We start from the raw sequence: 19,672 nt of genomic DNA on the forward strand, positions 1-19,672 counted from the left end.
GTCAGAAACGCAGTCCAAAATCAGGACATTCATTTGCTAATCATATTTATATAACATGGGAGCACATCTTGGTTTATTACAGACATTATGTGAAAAATTGTACTGTTTAATTTTTGGCTAGAAAAATTCCTGTAATGTTTTATTCTGATGGACTGGAGTGAGCGAAAACTTATTTTTTCCTCTAAATTTTTCATGAACATTTAAACAGTTTAGGAAATGTTAGAAGAGTTACCTCATCCTTTTTAGGGTGGATAGGGGGATGTCATGGTGAAATTGATTTAAGTGAAAGAAGGATCAGACCCCTGAAATAGTAGCCCCTCTGTATGCCTTTTTCCTCCCTTGGCTAATAAAGCTCCCTCTTCTCTTTCCTAGTGAGTCTAGTGTTATAAAGCTAAATTTACCCTGACAGATCAAGATAATAGGGGGAGGATTCTGGAAGCGTTCTGGTGGGTGATGAGCTGTAACATCAATTAATTTGGTAATTAGTTTACTGAACTAAGCTCCATGCTTCCCCCACAAAACTCTGTATATGGCTCAGGCTTCAATAAAAGGTACTCAGTGGAAGAGCTAAAATGAAAGAGGTTTCACCATAAAGCTGTTTTATATGACTCAGTCTTCAATGAAAGAGCTTCAATTTAAGAAATTAACCCTTTAAGCAATGCTCCAAAATGATTGACAAAATCTCATGATTAATTTACAGCCACATATTTAAATTTTATCAGCAACTGCTTTTTTCTCGCCCTGTCACAGATCCACAGGATCTGTGCTACATCCCAGCTTTTAAACAGTCCTGTGGAAGTACCCTGTCAGTGTTCCAGACCTACAAGGTGTCCTACTGTTTCTTAAAGGCAGGGAGTAGATTTATTAGTCAACTGGAACACATCGTTGGGAAGTACTTATGGCAGAAATAAAGGTTAAGACATAGTCCATTCAGGCCAGCCAGTGTTCCACCCAGCCAAGCTGCCATGGAATCCATTTCTAGCTCTGGCTCTCCATCTCTCTCTGGCAACTCCAGATGAGAGCTGCCGTATTTCTCCCAAAAAGCTAACTCTTATCCCAGCCACCTGACGCCGTCCAGTTCATGGTCCAACTCCTGCTGGCCCATGCGGGGTTCCCATGTCCCACATGCTGGAGATTCCCATGGATAAGTGTCAATTGTTCAGTTCTCCATTGTCTTTTTAACTCCTTTGCACCCACTGGGCAGCAATGGAAAGTACATAGGGAAACTGAAGCACATATAGGAATCATAAAAATAGTACAGAAAATAGTACAGAAAATAGAACAATCTTCTCTGCCACAGAGTTAAACCTGAATTAAGAAACAGAATTACCTCTCTTACTATTTCTTCTTAAATAGGTTTCTTGCTTTTGGCTTTACACCAAAAGCATCTAGCATGTTAGATAATGTAGGGACATACCCCACAAATCCATATATTCATAAATGGATAGTGCCTCATACACATGGCATCTGGAGGACACAAACATGAAACAACATTGACTTCCGTACATTACAGAGATGGCTTGGAGGCTGACAGGTAGCATTAGATTAAAGGGGCCTGGAAGAAGATAGGGATATGTTTGTGATATTGTGATCCTTCAAAATTTTTGAACTACCCTTACCGTTTTCTGCACCACCAAATCACACCTGAATCCATCAGCTCCTCAGGAACAGTTATAACTGTCCATCCTAGAGGTTGTTGTAGGTTTTTTTATGGATAGATTGTAAGAGAGATTACAGCAGAGGAAAAAAATATACAAAAGCAGGCTGTTTTGGGGGAGAGAGAAAAAGGGACATATGCTGGGAAAAAACCTGTTCCCTATGACAATGAACTCAAAAGCAATCTCTTAGGGATCTGAAATCAGTCTCCATTTTGAAAAGAGTTTAGGTCACATTTTAAATTCCTAATTGAAATAACTAGTTTTTCAAAAGTGCTTAATAAGCTTCCATTGGGAACAATGTGATCTGGCTACTTTGTTCAGGAGCTGGGCATAAATGTTTTGTTCTTTAGTGTTTGGGGGTATTTTTATTCTGTACCTTGTGGATTTTATCCTTTGTCTGTAAATAATCCCATCTCTTGTTGCTCCTATGGTTCAGCACCTCTGGCCTCAATATATGGTCTCTGGGCTCGGAGGGTCCTGTGCTGTGTGCATTGGATTAACACACATGTGCTACTTGGTCAAAAGGCAAGCACCTATACAATCTGCAAGGCTGTGCAGCAAACCATCCTGGTTAATGTTCTGTTGGTATTCTCCTTTTATGATTAAATTAGGAGATCAGTCTGTGACTTGGGTATAGTGGACTGAACTAGGAATTTGGGGATAGATTTTGTGTGGCTTCTCCTGAGAGCAGTATATAAGGCCTCGGGCGTGGGTCAGAATCAGGCCTCTTTGTCTTTCTCTTTGTCAGCGTTTTAGCTATTTTTGTGATGCATGTAGGGGCTTTTCTTCTCTTTATTCCACAGAGAACTAATTGAAAAGTCTGTTCAGTCTCAGTGCCAAATTCTCCAATGCTCAGTGTGTCAGTGCATCTCTGATCAAGAATGTAAATCTGGGGTAACTCCACTGATGGCAACAGAGTTAGACCTGTGTAAGAGAGAGGAGTATTAGCCCCTAGAACTCTAACAGCCTAATCAATGCAAATGGAGCTCCAATAGGTCATTATTGGGGAAGGCTAGCTCCCTGGGGGGAGGGATAGCTCAGTGGTTTGAGCATTGGCCTGCTAAACCCAGGGGTGTGAGTTCAGTCCTTGAGGGGGGGCCACTTAAGGATCTGGGGCAAAATCAGTACTTGGTCCTGCTAGTGAAGGCAGGGGGCTGGACTCAATGACCTTTCAAGGTCCCTTCCAGTTCTAGGAGATAGGATATCTCCAGTAATTTAAAAAAAAATTAGATACAGCCATTCATAAATAAAAAATCACATAACCCAACAGCTGTTGAATATTGCTCTTGTGGGTAGGTTTTCAGCAGGAGTAAATTTGGCCATTTTAATTAAGTAAATAAGCTTCTGTTCCAAGCTCAGTGTTTCCTTTATTAATGCAATCCCTGAAGTTTTTAGGTGGCTAAAGCTATCTCCCAAAATCTAACATTTTCTACTCCCATGGGAAGAATACAAAATCCTTATTAGGGTGTTATTACTGCTCTTTTTGCTACCTCCTAATCCTCCCTTTGTCTTCACAGATCATGGGATTCACTGATGGTCTTTTTTTCTTCCCCTCATCCCTCTGTGGATGAGGGAAATGGTTGGCCCAATTTTCTCTTCTCTTCTTTATGGGATGATAGGAGCTGAGATGGAAGAGTTCTTCCTTCCCACATCTCAGGAGGGGAGTTGGGTGCCACACTCCTTAACCCTCCCAAAGGTTTGTGTGGGGCTGGGGGTACTTCCTCATGGGAAACTCCTTACTCCCACTTATTGTTGCCTTGTCTTTCATGAGTCTTAATCCCCCCACCCTTAATGAGTCAGTGCTGAGTGGCCTAAGGAGGTGGGCAGTGCCTGGTGTCATCTTGTTCTCTTCCATCTTGTTTCATTCTCCATGTAGCTGTGTTTCCTATTCCAGCTGTACCCCTCCAGCTTGTTTGTATGTAAGTTGCCCCACACTTGCTTATGTTGACCTAATAACATGTAAGCACTCTGCATTTAATGCTGTATTGTTCCAGTGAATTTAAAAAGGGGGAAAAAAGACTGAACATTATTCAGCTATCACTGGTTTATGTACTGAAAACATTCCACTGCTACAAGAGAAAGACCACTTAAAATGGTGGTGATTTTTCTTCCTGTAAGTTGTCTCATTAGAGTTAAATATATCATTTCATACACTGTCACAATTGTGTTCCAGTAGGGTAATGTGCATCTAAGTCTGCTGGATACCTGTATGAAGTATTTATAGTGATGCATATTAAAAAGGTTACATGACTAATTGTACTTGCATATGTTTTCATCCCTTAGCTTGGCTTTCAAATTTGTGATTTTGTGTTCAACTTACTTTTTATAGTAGATAATTCTAACCTGCTCATTAAATTTAATGAGTAATCACATCAGCTAGCTGCTGCTTCTACATGATACACTTGTGCATACAGTCATTGGCAAGATTATGCAAAGCATGAAAAATGAATGCACACATGCAAAAATGCTTAATACCCTGAAATGTTCAAGAATCATTGAATCAAGAAATCATCAGGTATCATCTGATCTTTTAATCTCCTTTCCTCTCTTTTTGCATCTTCTAGGAAAACTGTTAGGGAAAGATGCATCATTGAATCATATGCAGTTTCCTCAAAGACACTGGCTTTGTTTTTTCTTGATGAAATAAACAGAGACATATGTCTGCACTAGGGTGTATTCTCACTCCATCATAAATGAAAAAGAAATGGAGGATCAGATTATGTTTAAATCTGGCTCTTGTAGAGGGAGCTCCAGCAGGAATTGTGCTTCTGGACGTATCATCCGGTCCCTAAACGTTCCAAGAATGTAGGGAGAAGGAGTGTGTATGCCGAATACCCTGTACCATCTTCTTGTATTCTGCTCCCTCCTGTGTTGCTGACCAGGTTTGTGGGTGGATGTGGAATTGTGGTAGGGGAAGGCATGGTCTTACTTCCAGTGTGAATGCTTCCTTTGGTGTTAGAAGAGCAGCAGTCCTTGCCCCCTTCTGAGCACAATGGGGCTTGCTCCTTGTAAATGGGGAAATAAGAAAGGGAAGTCTTTTAGCATCCTCCTCCCTCCATGCTAGTGTCAGATGCAGTCTGAACACTGGGCTACCATGCCGATGGACATGGTGGTAATTAATACCTAGATCTTGTCTGGCATTTTTCATCCATAGACCTCTAAGTGCTTTTCAAGAAGGTCAGTGTCATTTCCCCCAATTTACAGATGGAGAAATTGAGGCACAATTGAGATGTCCAAGGTCCCCCAGCAGGCCAGTGGCAAAGCTGTGACTAGAGCCATGCTCTCCTGAATCCCAGTCCACTGTGCAATGCACTAGGCCCCAGTACCTCTAGCTGTGAGAACCTACATAAAATATTTAGGGCTGATCAAGACTCTACTCATATGGGTGACAAATAGCTTGTCTTGCCCCACAGACTCCAAAAAGCCCCTCTGAGTCACAGTCCCCTATGAGTTCCACTGTCACACAAGCAGGAGAGGTGTGCTTCATCTGCCAGATGTTCTTCAGGCCCAGCCAGCGATGGCTCTGTGTTTTCCTCACCCTTCCTCAACCATTTGCACCCAGGGAGAATAACTGTTTGAGGGAACCTGTTCTTCTCTCCATTGCGCAGATGCCTGATCTAAGCAAACACTGTGTGATTGCATAGGGTGTGGCCAGCATTCTGTTTTCTGTGGCAGTGGTGGAGGGCTCTTATGCCATCCTTGTGCTCTCCTTGATGGTGTAAAGGCCCAGGGGAAGAGATTAACAGGGACCTATACTTTCATTACATTTCCATTGTATTTGGTTATATTTTGCAGCTGTGCCTTGATGGAATATAAAAAAAAACAAAAACGGTTTCATGCCATAAGCTAACAGAACTCAACACAGACATCTCCAGTAGGTCTGTCTCTGAAAGAATTCTCTGCTTAGTTCGATTTGCCAGTATTCATACTTAGTCATTTCTGCCTTTGTATTATTTTATCTTTCCAAATATTTCATCAAACTTCAATATAGTTTACTCTTAATCCAGAGCTGCTGTCTGAGGACAAATCCTTCAGCAGGTGTCTTAAATTGCTTTACTCCTGGTCACTTATATCCATTATATGGCCAGTTCTTATCTCAGAAGATCTTTGTCTTGCTTTGTTGTTTTTAAATTCCAGCAGTTGGAGCAGTGCTTCTCATCAGTAAAAAGGTTAAATGCATTATCTGAGCCATGCCATGGCTCCTGGTTAAGGCTGGTTGCTTGTCATGCTATGAAATGGGCAAAGCTTTGCACTGATTTCTTATATCTGATGCACAGAGTAATGGGGTGGCATACCGGGGATCTCTTTATTCTCCTCTGCAGGGGAACAGTATGTATGGGGCTTTATTTCCCTTCCTGCAGAGGACAGCATCATCTTCATCTTCCTGCACCAATCACAATACTTAACCATATCTTCCTAAACTTTTAACTTCTGATCCCTTTCTGAAGTCAGTGAAAGTTCTGCAAGATCAGACCCTTCATGTCAGAGAAGCATCTGAAAAAGCATGTCCCTAACACTGTTCATCATAGGCACAATTGAACAACTGTTCATTTTGGGGTCAGACTTCTCCAGACTTCAGTGGCTTTGGATTAGACACTTACCGATCCTGCATTCACATGGATAGACCTTTTGAAATCAGTCGGAATACTTGTGTGAGTAAGTGTTCACCAGCATGAATGAGGGTTGCACAATCAGGTACCATCGGGTTAAGTTTTTCAATGGAGCAAAGCTGCTTGCAAACCCAGGAGTGTTGAGCCCCATTACAAAGTATGTCCATTCACCCACATCCTCATCTTCTCTAGTAGTAAGTAAGTGTTTCCATATTCTTAGAGACTGACTCACCTCTCATTTGAGGGGCATGGATCAGCATTCACATCCCACTCCCCATCACTACCCAGCTCAAGCTGGGGAAGCTAATTATCCAACTAGCAGACCAAATTTGGTGATGAATCCTGGTCATGTGCCACCTGAGGCACGTTGCACATATGCTAAAAGAGAGACCTGTCACTTAAAATGGCATAGCCTGGTCAAGTATTACAATTGTCAAAATACTTATTGGGGTGAACTTGACCTTGTCATAAATAACAGGTTCTTTATCAGGTGGCTATTTAGAATTAATTAAGAAGATGAAATTGGAGAAGCACACACAGAAACTGTTTGAGCTTTAGTTCATACAGACAAATATAATGGAAATAATAGAAAAATCAATATACATAAGTATAAGAGTAAGATAAATACAGTAAAGTGGTTTCCTGCATTGTTCATACTTACAATCTTACATTGTACATACTTTTCCTTTCATCTTCGTTTTTAATGGTCTCTGTAAGGTTACAAGTAAGATCAACCCAAGAGGATGGCACTGGGCCAGGCTTCCTACCTGGTTGTCCCATATCATCCCGTTATCTCAACAACAGGTTGCGAAACCACATCTTTTGTACACCTTTTCCTATTCTACCCACACATCTAGAACTATATTTGATAAGGTGTCAATAGGGTCGGCCCTAGACCTATTGGCACCCCAGGCAAGAAGCATCTTTACCGCCCCCCCCCATTTGTTAAACTTTTGAATATCTTACTTTTTATTGCATTTGTAGACCATTTCATGACTTTGATGCACGATTTGCTCATTTACTGGAAACATCATATCCTCGATTTTGCCCGGCCCATCCAAAATTGTACGATCAATATCGGCAGAGTTTAGGATCACGGCCATAAAGCAGGATCTGGTTTATCAATTTGTGGTGTGCAACTTTTCTCATGGCTTTTTCTGTCATCATATGAGGCTGATTCTTCTTTATTGTTGTTTTTCTCCTTTTCAAGTAAACCAGATTTTTCTTTGTCATTACTCTCCTTTTCATGTGAGCCACATTCTTCTTTATCATCACTCTCCTTTATGGCACCAGGAAAACTGGACAATTCTCCATCACTTTCCACACATTTCTATACCTTATCTTCAGGTAAATCTGCTAACTCCTTAGTAGGATTTCCATCATTTATGCTTTGCTCCTCAATTTCTTCTGCACTGGGATGAATGCTACTACCTGAAGCACGGTATATGTGGTTCTGTTTCTGTTATTTTCCCATCAAATTTGTTCCTTGCTCCAAACTAGATTGCAACTGAGCTTTTTGCTTCCTATACTGAGGTTCTGAGAGCTTCTTTGGGGGCATCTTTTATTTTCTATGGGGGAAAACGGATAGTCTTAGGTAGAGCAAAAGTTTGTGTTCTGCAATCTTAGAAAGTCATCGAACATTACATGTTCAGCCTGGCAAAAGAAGTAACAGTATTTCTTTTATATTGTCACATAGATAGGGGTTCGATAGATATTTCTGGCATCTCATTAAATATGTCCTTTATTAGTCACTACTTACACTTTTCAAGTCTTAAAACACAAGTACACTTCCACAGTTACACAAAGAAACCAGGTTCACAATATTACAGCTGGGCTTATATTTCACTGACTGACTGGCAATGCCCTGCTCCTTGTATACCCGCAAGGGCATAGCTGACAACATTCTAGGAGATTCAAGGAAAATGTAGTTCTCAGAAAGTCTGGAACAAAGGTCCAGAACATTCTAGGAGGTTAGTGAAAAATGAATCCACATACGGAATATGTGAAACATTTTACTTCAAACATTCTATTTTCCCTTTTGTCGCTAACAATAAGAACAGCATCCTGAGCCCGGAGCCCCCAACCCCAGCACCCTCGGTTATCGCCTCAGTCGCCTGTCCCTAAATCTGTTCCTGGTGTCAACCCCTGCCCATGTTTAGTATTCTGGGCCTTTAATTTGCAGCCTCCATGAAAGACAAGAGGATTTTTGATTTAATGTTTTAGTGTCTTAAATGTACTGTGTCTCCTTAGAACTCACTTCTTTTGACTAATCTCGCCCCCCCCCCCCACACACACACACACACACACTAAATGACTTGCTGTCTTATATCCTCTCATAATCCTTCATTTACAAAATAAAGATTAAAACCTTGGGAACCCAGGTACCTTGTACGTAATTCAACATGTGGCAAACCATAATTGTTCAAACACTTTGCTTTTATGTTGCAGCCCTTCTTTCTCCTTTGTCTCTATTTTGTCCCCTTACTGAGACTGCAACTCTTCATAGAAGAGATCTTATATTTCTGAATGCCTATAAACCACCATGCACACTAATAGTATTATAATACTATCATGGATCAAACTGTACTAAAAAGAACCTCAGATGTCAGCAGACCACTTAACACTTGGGCTTCCTATTACTTTCCGTTACACAGATTATACCTGTTGATAACAAGTTAGTCTAAATAAAGCAAGTTATTGGGAAATCTATTTTCTGGACACTCGTGTATTAGACAATGGAAAATATATCTGTGCATTATCTCTCATAAGCGATAATATTATGCTGTGACGTATAGATGGTGTTGTAAAGTGGTTTAAGCATTATTTTTATATATAAGAAAAAATAACTACAGCTGGTTGAAAATTTCTGAACAAAAAAATTGTTGTAAATGCAATTTCGAAGAAAACAACGTTTCGTAAAATGTTGATTTCTTTGAAATGTCACATTTTCAATCAACATTTAATTTGAAAAAAAAAAAAAGATAATTTTTTTCTCTTTTTGGTTGAAATTTCCTCCCCCAAATTTAGTTTTACCACTCTGTAACTTGTGATTGGTGCACTTAGTGACTTTTCATTTGTGATTGAATTTTGTCATATTTTCCCATGTGGTTTCCTATGGTTGGCTGTGTGAACTCAGAAATACTTGGAGAACATGTGATTGGCTCAGTTGACATGCATGTCTACAGGATTAATTTCTGCCTGTTTACAATGGAGCTTGAGTCTTTGGGTTTGGGACTAGATGAGGATATGTTGACTGACTGACTGTCTACTTGTGCAATTCCCAAGAGAGAACAGTTATTGGGCTCGTGTTAAGTCTCCCTCACCACTGCAATTTGCAGCTCCTTGATTGGACCATTTTACATATAAACATTTTGGATAGGGCTTATATATTGTGGGTCTGACCATCAGCTAGTAGGGTTACGGGGCGGGGGGGAAGACAAGAGCTTACCCTTTCCTCATCTATTCCCTTCCTCCACCAAATCATTGGGTGGAGGGAACCTGGATTTGGGGTTAGTATTTCTGTCTCTGAAAAATGCATCTCCTCTCCTCTTCCAGGGTCACCTTTTCAGACCTCAGAGTATCCTCTCCTGATCCACAGATATAAACAGCTGTCTAAGGGAGCCAGGAGTACTACTACGTGCCAGGGACCAGGAGTAGTTGATTGGGGGGAGGTGGGGGTTGCACTTGGGAATGGGAAGAAGAGAGGATTGGGGACAGAGTCCAGTATTGCAGTTGATGGTTGGAAAATGAAGTTACTGGCACCTTGGGGCTCTTGCAGCACCTCTCTCCACCCCAAGTCTTCTGGGTGCCTCTTCTGGAGATAACTCCTGTCCCCAGGTAATATGTGAACCCAGCTGCCCCTTCACAGTGAATGCAGGAAGCCAAATCTGTCAAAATGTGGCTTTCCTGCAAGCACACAGAAATGTTCCCAGACAGTGCATCACAGCTCTCAGCTCTCTCCCTCTGTGCCCTTGGGCTGTCCAGGCTGTGCAATTGCTTCCCCATCCCATCACCAGGTCCTCTCCATCAACAGCCTTTTCCTCCCCCTGCCTCACCATCTCCCTTTCCCACTTATCTCTCTCCTTCAAACTATGATTGTGTAGTTATTTTCATTTTGTTTGGTGTGATTTATTTTTTCTTTGGTTGTGCCTAACAGAGGACAATGGCCACTTCCCCTGCCCACTTATTAAGATATAAACTCAGAATAGCCATCTTTGGACTTCCTCCTCCAGGTCAAAATTTTGAATCAATAAAATTGGAAATTTAGTTTGTTTCAAATAAAAAATGTATTTGTTTTTCCTTTCAACAGTTTGGAATCAGCAATGTTGGAATTTTTCTTATGGCAAAATAATTTAAAAAAAAAACCACATTTTGTTCCATTCCAGAATGAAAATGATTTAGAAATTTGTCACAAAAATCTAAATTCCATTTTCTGACCAGCTGTAACAATAACAAAGCTTTCATCTTAATAACTATGCAATGAGTAACTCAGAATGCCCAGAGCAAAGTGGATATATCTAAAATCCTTTTGAGCGGTAACAAAGGGATTCCTAAACATGAAAATCGGAAAGATGGTCAATTCTGAGTGATGCATTCTCCAGAGCCTGTTCCTTCTCTGTGTATTATTTTGTGAGTCAGTCTGGTCAACAGGATCACAAAGCTGAGCTTTTCTCTCACCTGAATTGCCATTGTGATGACATTCTACTACAAAAAGAGACAGACTCTGGAGATTGTATGAATAGAATATAAAGCCTTGCATCATATTATTATTAATATTCCAACAGAAAAAAAAAATTATGTCGACAAAAAGAACTTTTCACTTCCTCCTAAACCTCTTCATTCCCCACTTGTGTTAAAAAAAAAAAAAAAAAAAAAAAAAAAAAAGACTGGAACTGTCCTTTGTAATGAAACGAAAAAAGCCCCCGTGACACTCTTAAGGCCTGATCTAAAGGCCAGTGGAAATACTCCACATGAATTCACAGAGCTTTGTGTCAGGCTCTTAGTGATTTTTGTACTATGCAAGTTTACATAGTAGGATACAAAAAAAAATGTCTTATTTTCAAATACAGTAAATGTGCTGAACTGTTGACTCTGTGCTTGAAATCAATAGATGGTGGGTGCTCAAATCCTTTAGGTTATTTAATATTTTCTAAATAAAGACCCAGCATCATTGTTCTGCTCTGGCTGCTTTTTGCCATTTTGTTGGTACAAAGCAACTGTAAGCCCAACAGTTTTCAGGACTGGAGAATGCCTCCTGAGTGAAGTAGTAGTCTTGTGGCATAGGGCTACTGTAATGACACCTGTGCTCTCCCCTTTACTGTCCTCAGCAGGGATGGTATGACAGGGGAAAATGGGACTTGGCCAAGATGCTGTATTTACTGCATTCCTGGCTGCTAGGAATCCCCTGTGGTCTATTGACACCTTCAGGCTGTTCTATTGAACAACAGGGACCAAGTGAGTCCAGGCAGGCCCAGGCTTTTGAAGGCACAAAGACACCTTTAAGCCCTTGTGCTAAGCATATTTCTGTTGGGCCAAATAATTTGGTTCAAAGAGTTTATAAGGATAGAAGAGGGTGAATATTTTTCTTTCAAGGAGAATTTTACTGATCACTATTTAAGTGATCAAATAGAGGCTAGTCCACAAGAAGCAGCAAATGCTTTCCTTTACAAGTTGTTGGAAAAAAATATACAGAAAAAGTATTAAAACCCAGATTTCCCTAATGTAATCAGAAGGAGAAGTGATGATAAATGTTCCATCAAGTATTGTCTTTACAGTATAGTTTGGCAAGTGATTAATTTCTCATTTTCTTGTTATCCATTTAAAGCCACTGTTTGTGACAGATGTTTTTGTATTAAAATCATGAAGGAGGCTGAGTGATTATCCTTTCTGTGCTTAACATTGTTCTGGAAATACTAGCTGAGTATGAGAAAGGCAATAATGTTAGTCACTTGGGAGTATAATGGCTGATAATCAGAAAATTGAAAGGTAGCTTGGGTAGTAAGTACATTCATAATATTTCATGAAATATCAACCGGGCATTACAAGATAAACAGGTCACTATCAGCCATTTTGATGAAAATGATCAAATGACGAATCGCTGAGGAACAGAAATATGTTTTCTGTAGAACAAGTGTGTTCCAATAAATAGTCACAGATTCACTTATGGACCAGACAAAACAAAAACAGGGCAACAGTACATGATGGATAACCTCCAACAACCGAAAAAGGGAGAAGAAAGGGATACACTTGTTATTGCCCATGCACTTTTCCATTTTTCATGCTTGTGCATTTCATAATGTCACCCTGGCCAACTTTCTGAGTACTACAATGTCTCCTATTCATATACAAGTTTTGTCTGTTTGTAAAATTTGATGCCAGTACGTGAGGTAGCATGGGGAGGGTGGTGATTTGATGTAAAATCCAGAAGTCACTTAGCAGTGTAAGCCTCTTTATGATTACACAGATTGTTAATTCCTGGTCTGAAATTTATTGACCGGTTTTTGCTTATAGACTTGAGTAAGGATTTAATTTACATAGTTTTTGAGATTTTTTTTGTGGGCCTAGCATCTCTTGATGACACCTATGTCTTGATTTTATATCTAGCAACACTCACTTTCTACAGAGAATTAAGTGCAATTCAGGGTGTTACTAATGTGTCAATTTCAAGCCCATTTTTTTTCTGCTGGGCACAATGTACTATGTACAGTGTTTGTACATGCTCTGTTCAAAGATTCAACATTATTAAAGTTTGCTTCTGACATTATCAAGAGTAATTAATAAGACACATGAATTCTCCATAGATGATTAGCATACCTAAGGGTAGAAATTCCTCTTCCTTGCTGCCTACACATTTGAAATATCCAATATATTTGGAGAGCTTCTTATTGTGCATTTTTTATTTTTCAGATTAGAGAGATGGAGTGTAGTTCAGTGGTTAGGGCGCTAGCTTGGGTTGTGGGAGACCAAGGTTTGGTTTCTGCTCTGCCACAGGTATTCTACATGACCCTGGGCAATTCTCTTAGTTTCTGTGAGCCTCAGCTCTCCATCTGTAAAATGCGGATAACAAGATTCCCCTGCCTCACAGCGGTTTGTGGGGACAAATACATTGAAGATTGTGAGGTGCTCAGAAGGCTATGGGGGCCATAAAAGATGGAAAAAGGTTCTGAAAAGAAGTTGAGACCACAATTTTGCAGTTAGTAGCACACAGGCAGACTGCTGTGACTAGACAAAGCCCCATTGACTATAACAGGGATCTATACAAGCTATCAATGTCAGGACTGGGGCCTTGCGTATTAACACCTCTGTTCATGATGCATCTGTAGTGCTTGCCTGTGTTTATAATAAGATTTTTTTTTCGTTCTGGATTGTCTGGAAGCAGAATGCCATTACACTACTGAAACTGATGTAATATTTCTTGTAGTTTGAAGAAACAGAGTGACCAGTCCAGGTAGCCAAGACTTGATTTTATTAATAAAATTCATATTTTCCCTCTTTGAGGTGACAGTTACAAACTTTGGTTCAAAAATAAAAGAAATTCTGAACAGCAAAAGGATGACTTTTTAAATCTCACTTTTACATGTATAAAATACCAGTTGGAAATGAGGGAGTGGAATCTGGTACCAATTAATTTAACAATTTATATAAGAAATAGTAACAAACATTTATTTTCAAGTCTTACATATATTATGAAAAATAATTACAAAAGGATTTGTGTTTTAAAGTTAAAATGTTCTTTCTACTTCCAACTACCTGAAAAAAAATGTTTAGATGGAAGGCCAAACCAACCTTTTTGTGAGATTTGGATTGCAAATTGTAACAGTTTGGGTCAGAAAACAAGCTCTGTAGATAGCAGTCCCTCGTATGTTGCTTTGCAACTAGGTAGAATCACATGACCTAGACATATTGTGTTCCTGGCCTTAAGTTGAAATAACAGAGAATTCATATTGATGGGATGGGCAAATAATATATGGGCTATCATGTGAAACTTAGTATCCAGTTCAGAAGCAAATATTCATCACTGCTCACATAAAAGCTATGTAAACACTGCACAAATCCATAAATAGTTGTTTTGAATCAAGTTTTAATATTTATATGGTTTAAAGAAGCACAATGAAAACAAATTCAGATGAGATAAAAAAAGGATAACTATAACTACCAGTTACTTCACATAGACTTAAACAGATCTCTGCACATACTTTCCCCACCTTTTTCATACACATTTTTCCCACCCACAAATATAAACTTGCTTATTTTAGGTATATACAGGTATCTTAAGAAATCCTGGAATCTGAAAAGGAAAATAAAAAGTCTGAGGTAATAGCACCATGGAATACAGCACCTCAGTGGGTGTGTTCATTCTTGAAATTCATTATCACAAAGTAATATCAGCAAAGTGTTGTTTTGAGTTTCTTGCCAAAGATTTTCCAGTTTTGCCACCTGAAGCTTTGTTGGCGACTTCAAATAACAGAGCTTTTCAACATCAATATATACAAAGGGACTTTATTATTAATCGGAAAAATTAAATTGGATTCACTGGAAATTACAACTTTTTTTTTCATAATACATACACAGTATTGACAAAAATGTTTTGCAATTATAAAATAAGAGCCAGATGCAATTCAGAGACACATGCAAGTTTTGGAAACGGACACACAAATAACAGTATAGTACTGTACATAGAATAATTACAATTTATTAAACACACCTCCTTAGCACCTCTTTGTTGAAATAGAAGGAGCACCATGACATTCATGTTTTACAGCACCAAGGAATCCAAAGGGAGTATTCATAAAGCTATCCCTATGTTGTGTGTCTCTGCCACAGCCTCTTATGTCCCTCATGATTTGCCAAATAAGTTTAAGTCATGTGATTCTGGCCCTACAAGGGCAATGGATATTTCCTAGATAAGACATACGTACCCAGTAAGACATTTTTTTCTATGCCATCCTTAATCAAAACTTGCATGTGGCATGAAGTGGGTCGGTAGCACCTAGGCACAACTTGTTTGCCGATCTGCTCTTTGCCTATACTTAACCGAGGAAACAGACGGGACCAACTTCGAATCCAAACTTCTGGTTCTGATCACCAAAGTCATTAATCATCACATCAACAATAGGCACTTGGTCTATTTTAGGTGTACTGATTTCGATCACAGTCTTTGCATAGCCTTTTCTTGACTGTAAAAAAAAAAGGGGGGGGGGACAAAATAAAAAATGGTTATGCATAAAAGTTGCAATGTTATAGATTTTTCACAAGTTAACTTTACAATATAGATTGTAATTATAAATAACTGCCACCCCATGTACTGAAAAGTATACACTAATGTCAGATGTTTCTAATAAGACATTTTTTCTTGAATTCTTTTCTTTTTTAAAATTAGTATTTTTATCTTCTAAAAATGCAAATGTGAAACTACTGTTTTTGGAAAAGAGAAAGTGATTTTCTCAGTTGTCATCTCTAGATTGGATTACTGGCCTCTTCATGAGGATAAAATCCCCACAACCCCTGACAACATGATTCACCAGCTACTACATATGCAAACTCAGAATTCTCCACGGAACTTTAAACCTCTTATGGATTTTTCCAGTGAGGAGGCCCATTTTATCCCATAGATTTTTGTGCTGTTCAATGTGCACTTCCAAGGAGAGAGGCTGTAACCTTGTTGCTACAGCAGCTACTTGGAAATTCAAAATATCCAGGACTCTGACATGACTGCTAGATTGTGCACCTTTGTTTATTTTTTTAAAAAGTAGGCAAACTCTATTAATTGTGGGAGCAGATATCAGCTCCACCATCTCCTCTGGTATTTTACCCAGCCAAAGCAACATCTTGCTATCATCTGGAGTGAGCTTCTGTCATCTTACCCCTCCATCCAAGCCCCAACCTCAGAGAGACACTGAGAAAGCTGAGATAATGTCACAGCAGGCTATGATAAAAAAGGGATGTAGAATCTAGTGTTATCAGCTTATTAATAGCACTTCACCCCCAAACCATTTCACTACCTCTCCCAAGAGTTTCACATATAGATGCCACAATAGCAGAAGCTATAAAGAAAAAAACCTAAAATAACTAGAAAGAGAGGTACATGTTGAAGAGAAGCAGTCACAGAATAGAACCCTATTGTACTGCATCATGAGAACTCTTCTGGCAGATAAACAAAACACTACTATTCATCCAAAGAAGAAAAGAACACAGCCAATCAAGCACCATTCTGTCTAACTCCACCAGATTTCACACCTGTGTGAACATTACCCCTGGCATATTGGAACAAAAACCAGTGATAAATGTAAAAAGAATCCACAGTGAATGTATTCTACCTCCATTGCCAAGAAGAGATCACTGACCAACTACACTAGCAATGTCTTTGTATCACAACCTGGTCTAACACAAATAGAAAAGGTTGTTGGAAACCCAAGGACTCCAGGTATTGCCTCCAAGCTATTTATCACAACCTTCTCAATAATTGTCTCTAAAAAGAAGGAATTTTAGAGAGGATTCTTAGATATCACAAAAACACAGTGATTAATCAGGTGTAAATGCATAGATATGTAGCTATCTAGACAACAAATGGCAAAATATTCAGAGTTGAGACGTGGCTTCTGAGGCAAGAAGCTAACAACTGATACACTTGAATGGACCCAATATCTTGTTGGAGAGATGATCAGATAGTTGGTGTGTGTATGGAATATTCCTAGTGACACGATGGAAGCTGGGAGAACAGTGGACAGGATATAATCCATGGATTTTACCTTGTGTTGATTTCTGCTCTTCTTTTAGATAAGCAATGCACACATGTCAAACTATGCAATTTGTTCACAAGCTTTGGATCTACTGTGTATCTATGAATTACAGCTATCCAAAGCACATTTTTGTTGTATGCACTTTGCACTATGTATCTTCCCCTTGCATCAATTGATTTCAGAGAGTTAACATATACTAACAGTGCAATGCCTCCTTTCACACTACTTATTTTCTGCTGCTTTTCGCTTACATAACTTTTAGAATAGCAAAATATCTAATTTCAGCACATTGGCACTAACAGCAAGCATTCATTCCAAACTTTGCTTTGCTATTGCTTAATTTGTGCTTAATATTTTTCTTGATATGAAATTTAGAGAACTGGCTAATTCATTATAGTTAAAATCTACTAAAATAGCAGAGTATTAAAAATAAAACCTTCAGAGCCTTTTTCAAAAGGAAGACAGCATAAGAATGAACTAGTTTGACTACTAAGCCCAACTGTCATATTAAAGTAGAAAAGAATATTTTGAGCCTATACTTACTGCACAGCCATCATGAAGAGCTTTGATGTAAGGACTGTTGTCATAAGACATCTCTTCGTCATTTGATCCTAAGAACCTCAGTGCTTTGTCATAGCTGTCAGATGACCCATCATGCCAAGCTACTGACTGATGACAGTTGTAAGTGAAATTTTGTCTGGCAGAGGCACTCAGTAGTTTAAGGAATGTCATTTGAACCATATTAATGGAATTGCCTTCAACATCCACATAGGAAAGCTGGAAAATATAAGTAGGCACATGAACATTTGGTTGTTTCCTTCTCTTAAGTGCAAAAGCAGAAAATTACTGTTGACACAGAATCCCATTAACTGATCTTAATGTAAAAATCAGCTAATACATACTATATTGTCATTCTTAGATTTTAAAGTACAATCAAGCTATGAATTAGTAAAAAGGTTTTCATTTTATAGCAGGAATTATGACAAACAACTATACATTTAGCTGCATCCTATTGCAAGATCCAGAGAATCGTCTCCAAAATATTCTGACCTTGTAATAGCAAATTCTTCTGAGACATAGGTTCAGTTCATTGTAACTATACGTCTGTTACTGAGTATGCATAAATGATGCTGCAGCCTATCTTTAGTTACCTGGAATGGAGCCTGGGGGTCTGCACTCAAGCTGTTTTGCAGAGGGTTAGTGGTGGTGCAAGGGCTGCCAGAATACAGCCATCCACTCTGCAGTTAACCACTGGCGTTTTTGCTACATTTGAAGCATGATAAGTAGGAAAGCACAGAGCAGGCCCTTGCCCAATGTGCAAGAGGCCACTTAACTGCTCTAATGTTAAGGGGGGAAAAGGTTGAGGCTGCACGAATTTCTTTTTGTATTATATAGTCAAGATTACTTGGTGAACGTTGATCATTGATAGTACATGCCTGGTTTGTGAATCACTGTATGTTGAGATGACTACTTACCAGTTTGCCTCTCTTAAATTCACTAAACCAGGCTCCTGGATTCTCCTTTGGCCATGATGAAATTCTTACCTGTTGTAAGCAGAGAATGTGAGTATTTACAACATACGTTAGAAAAAAGAATGCTTTTTCACAACAAAAACTGCAAAATAAATCTTCCTTCTGGGATATCAACCTATTTTAAGTGGTCTTTGGAGCTATGCAGAGACACATCTACATTTGATTTATTTAATGCCCTAAAACTGGATACTTTGCTTAGATAGAGATAAAATACCCACAAATTAATTGCTTTAGACCAACTGAACTGAATTAAAGATGTTAAAATAATTTCTGTTCATAAACTATACAGAGCATGTTATTGGGGTAAACTGCACCCATTTGGATTCATTAGGATTTGCACTGGTATGACTACATTGATTCATATCCTTGTCTAGATAGGCTTTTAGAAAGCCACCTTCTTCATTGGTTGCACATTAGGCAGCCATTTATACTTATGGGTGTGAAACACTACCAGTTCAAAATAGTAGTGTTTTTCAGCCACTTTGTACAGGTAGAAATGATACCACCAGGGGTAAGACAGTAGAGAATCAGACACCAGAGTTTATCTTTTAGGTATCAGATTGAACATTATATGCTCATTAGTAATGGGTAAATAGCTGTGTCATGTCCTGGGCTGCAGGAGACATTTAGCTAGCAAGCAGGTGAGTAATAAAGTACATCTGTGAAAAAGGGGGTAAAAAGTTTGTGTATCATTGCCTTACTCATGTTTAAGGCTAAGATTGAATCATGGGTATTTTTAGTAAAAGTCATGGGCAGGTCATGGGCAATAAACAAAAATTCACGGCCCCCTGACTTGTCCATGACTTGTACTATATACACCTGACTAAATCTTGGGTGCTCTGGGGGGTTGCAGGGGTGCAGCTGATGCTCTGGAGGGGGGACTCTGCGGTGCCTGCTGGGGGGGGGGCGCTCCAGGGTGTCTGTTGGTGCTCGGGGTTGGGGTGCTGTCCAGGACTGCTGCTGGCCCTGGGATCAGTCACACCTGCCAGCTGCAGAAGTCCTGGAGGTCCCAGAAAGTCACTGAATCCGTGACTTCCATGACCTCCATAACAGACTCACAGCCTTACTCATGTTTATGCAAATTAAATGTAATAATTAGCCTGTAATAAAAATAGATAAATGGAAACATGACA

At 39.3% G+C, this 19,672-nt stretch overlaps 1 protein-coding gene across 7 annotated transcripts in view; it reads right to left on the bottom strand.

Moving 5' to 3' along the window:
• Window positions 1–13,716: 13,716 nt before the first annotated feature.
• The window catches only part of COL11A1 (collagen type XI alpha 1 chain), a 235,817-nt gene continuing 229,861 nt past the window's right edge, over window positions 13,717–19,672 (bottom strand). For all 7 annotated transcript variants that reach the window (XM_042840641.2, XM_005285451.4, XM_024101999.3 and 4 more), the window contains 3 exons: window positions 18,483–18,551; window positions 17,551–17,784; window positions 13,717–15,444 (listed from right to left, as the gene is read on the bottom strand). In XM_042840641.2, the coding sequence (XP_042696575.2) occupies window positions 15,298–15,444; window positions 17,551–17,784; window positions 18,483–18,551 (450 nt within the window). In that variant the 3' untranslated portion in view covers window positions 13,717–15,297. The remainder of the gene's footprint in view (window positions 15,445–17,550; window positions 17,785–18,482; window positions 18,552–19,672) is intronic.

Source organism: Chrysemys picta, chromosome 8, assembly GCF_011386835.1.
Source record: "Chrysemys picta bellii isolate R12L10 chromosome 8, ASM1138683v2, whole genome shotgun sequence".
NCBI lineage: Eukaryota > Metazoa > Chordata > Testudines > Emydidae > Chrysemys > Chrysemys picta.